This window comes from Propithecus coquereli, unplaced genomic scaffold, assembly GCF_000956105.1.
Source record: "Propithecus coquereli isolate 6110/MARCELLA unplaced genomic scaffold, Pcoq_1.0 Scaffold256, whole genome shotgun sequence".
NCBI lineage: Eukaryota > Metazoa > Chordata > Mammalia > Primates > Indriidae > Propithecus > Propithecus coquereli.
In genome coordinates, this window is record NW_012148130.1 from 796,463 (window position 1) to 799,719 (window position 3,257).

The window sequence follows — 3,257 nt, forward strand, 5'->3', positions numbered from 1 at the left end:
GCCTGTAATCCTAGCACTGTGGGAGGCAGGAGGATTGCTTGAGGTCAGGAGTTCAAGACCAGCCTGAGCAACAGCAAGATCTCGTCTCTACTATAAAAATAGAAAAATGAGCCAGGAGTCATGATGAATGCCTGTAGTCCCAGCTACTCAGGAGGCAGAGGCAGGAGGATCGCTTGAGCCCAGGAGTTTGAGGTTGCTGTGAGCTATGATGATAACACTGCACTCTAGCCTGGGCAACAGAGCAAGACTCTGTCTTAAAAAACAAAATTAAATTTCGAACATTTCCAGTTTTATCTGTAATTGCTTTTTTCACTAGTTTCAATATAGGTTTCAATACACTTACTTTTAACCATGCTTAACAACAAGCAACTAATTAGAAACTTAATCATCCTACTGCTGTATCTGGCCTGGCATTGTTAGTAAAATGTCAGTGATTGATCAAACCAATTAATAGGCAGAAAATAGGGGCAACACTGTAAAGAAAACCCAGTGGAAATGCTAGGGTGTATTATTCGCTTTATAAAAAGATTTAGCAGTGAGTTTCTTTAAATAAGTAGTTCTGGGGAAAACAAAATGTTTACTTACAAATATTTCAGAGATAGGGAAGACCCTCAATAGATACCAAACTAAATGTTAGAGGAGATGTACTCAGGCAAAGATTAAATGAATTAAAGCACAAGTCAAAAGAAAGATCAACACAGTGATCACACAAAGTCACCTCCACACAGCCCTGAGCACACCCTCCTTCTGCACCTGCCACAGAGCCGTGCGCACTGTGCATGTGTCCCCCAGCAATCTTCAAATTATAAACCAAAAGTGTTGAGCCTCAGGCATTTATTTAAACAGCAAAATTACAGTCTAACAAAAATAATTTTACCTCTTCCTTACATCGATTTATAGGCAAATCAGGATATTTATAAGTTGTCTCTGGGATGCATGTCACATTGCTTAATTTAGCCAAAGGTGGCTTTGGACCTAGATTCAGACAAAACAAAAAATATGATGCTATTTCTTATCTCAAAAAAGACAAGATAAATAATTCAATGTTACACACAATCTATACACACAGCATATATTATGTACACACACAGAAATACAAAAATACATTTTCAACAGGCTAACACTGCCCACACAGTAATCAGAAACTTCCTTGGTGGCCCACTATAAATAATGCATAGAAGTGAACTGAGAACACTGATAACCCTCCATCACAGCCATGGCACTGTAGGCTCAGCACTACCTGCTAAGACAATGCACCTGTAAAACGTGGCACTCATCACTTGATCATGTGGTACTAAAACAGCTTAAAAAAAAACTTTTACTTAAAATTTTAAGAGAACAGGTATTGTGTCAGTCTGTTTGCGTTGCTATAAAGGAAATACCAGAGGGTGAGTAATTTATAAAGAAAAGAGGTTTATTTGGCTCACAGTCCCGCAGACTGAACACACATGGCACCAGCATCTGCTTCTGGTGGGGGCTTCAGGGAGCTGCCAGTCAAGGTGGAAGGTGAAGGGGCAGCAGGTGTCACATGACAAGAGAATGAGCAAGAAAGAGAGCAGGTGGTGTCAGTCTCCTTTAAACAACCCGCATGTTTTATCAGGCACAAGGCAGAGGGAGGAAGTGTTGGCATGCAAACTAATAAAGTGAGAACTCATCATCTCTGGGAGGGCAGCAATCATTCATGCGGGATCTGCCCAAATGGCCCAAACACCTCCCACCAGACCCGACCTCCAGCACTGGGGATCGAATTTCAACATGAGATCTGGAGGGGCCGAACACCCAAACCGTGTAAGGTATCATCAAAGGGGCAACGTCACTTTGCTCAGGATGCACGACACAAGCTCTGCCCAGTGGTGCTTATCTATCCTCCTGCAGATGTACGCACTGCCCTCTGGCTACGCTGCAGATTCTAAACCTCTGGTCATCACCTGACAAACTGACAAATCATCAAAATTCACAGGACACAAACTTTCACTGGGAAATAGGTTTTACTTCCAAAATAAACAAACTCTTAAGGCTTCCTGTCTCTCCCAAGTTTAGCACCATGCTCATTCCCCTCTCTGGGTCCCTCCCCCACCACCCCTTCCCCCCGCCCCAGATTCTGCACCAACACCTCCGCCCTCCACCCTCCTGCCTGATAAAACTTGTGGCCAAGCTTTCCTTTTGCCCTCCTACATCTTTTTCCCTACATATATTCTCACTTTCATGATTGGCCTAGAAATACATAATTAAAATATGGCCATTTTCTATATTTGAATCAAGGTGTGTGGGACTTACTCTTAATTTTACAGAGGAGCCAGATCTGTCGTAACCTCTCAAAGCAAAAATAGCTCCTCTGTGGGTAAGGATGTTCTGCCTAACGCATTAGGGGCCACTGACATGGGGGAAAGTTCTCTAAGTCCTGCCTGTACACCTTTCTAATCTTCTAAATAACCTCATTAATGACGGCCAAGCCCATCGAAACAGGGACTTTCTTTCCATTATCACACTCACTTTCCTTCCATTGCTTTTCTCAGCCTTTACAACAACCACCAATGCCCTCTTGCCTTCCCAATCGCTATACCTGAGCCTACTTAAACATAATCCCTGCCACCCCTGCGAATGAGGACAGATGGGAGGGAGGGTCCCTGAGCCCAGACACAGCAGGGAGACAGAGAGATGGGCCAACAGCTGGGGGCAGAGTGGAAGTGAGAAGTTGAGGAAGAGCTATTCAAAGGGGAGAGAAGGTGGCAAAAGACTCTTTTAGAAAGACAAAAAAGCAGCTGTATTCTTTTTGCTGAAAGACTGTAAGTCCTGGTTCACTGTGCTGCTGAACAAGCCCTGTTACTCTGACGACACTGATGTGGCATAACATTACTTGATCACATGCATTTTAAAGGTTGCTACTTAAAGACAGAAATTTTATAAGAAAAAAATGCCAAAAGTAACTGTGCTGTCTAAACTGCAACCCCTTCTCCACTGTACGCAAAACATGAGCTGACGTTTTGGGGTCACTGAAGCAGACCCAGCACCAATCAAGTCCTGCCTCTACATATACCACCGAAGGGTGGGTAGGAACCAAGCAGCAGGAGTGCGCACAGCTGTGTGCCTCTTCATCTCTGAATCAGCAACAAAATAAAAGGAAAACCATCACGGACAATGTAAGGCAAATCAACGAACTACACATGACCAAGTAAAATCCCAAAATGGCATGAGAAATACCTCAACCTCAAAATTTGCTGTTCTCGTTTTCCAGCTATCTCTTTATCCTAGGTTAT

At 43.3% G+C, this 3,257-nt stretch overlaps 1 protein-coding gene across 1 annotated transcript in view; it reads right to left on the reverse strand.

Moving 5' to 3' along the window:
* Positions 1-3,257, reverse strand: part of TDRD9 (tudor domain containing 9) — a 129,602-nt gene that overhangs the window by 89,369 nt on the left and 36,976 nt on the right. Inside the window, exon 3 of the mRNA XM_012647054.1 lies at positions 845-975. Within this exon, the coding sequence (XP_012502508.1) occupies positions 845-975 (131 nt within the window). The remainder of the gene's footprint in view (positions 1-844; positions 976-3,257) is intronic.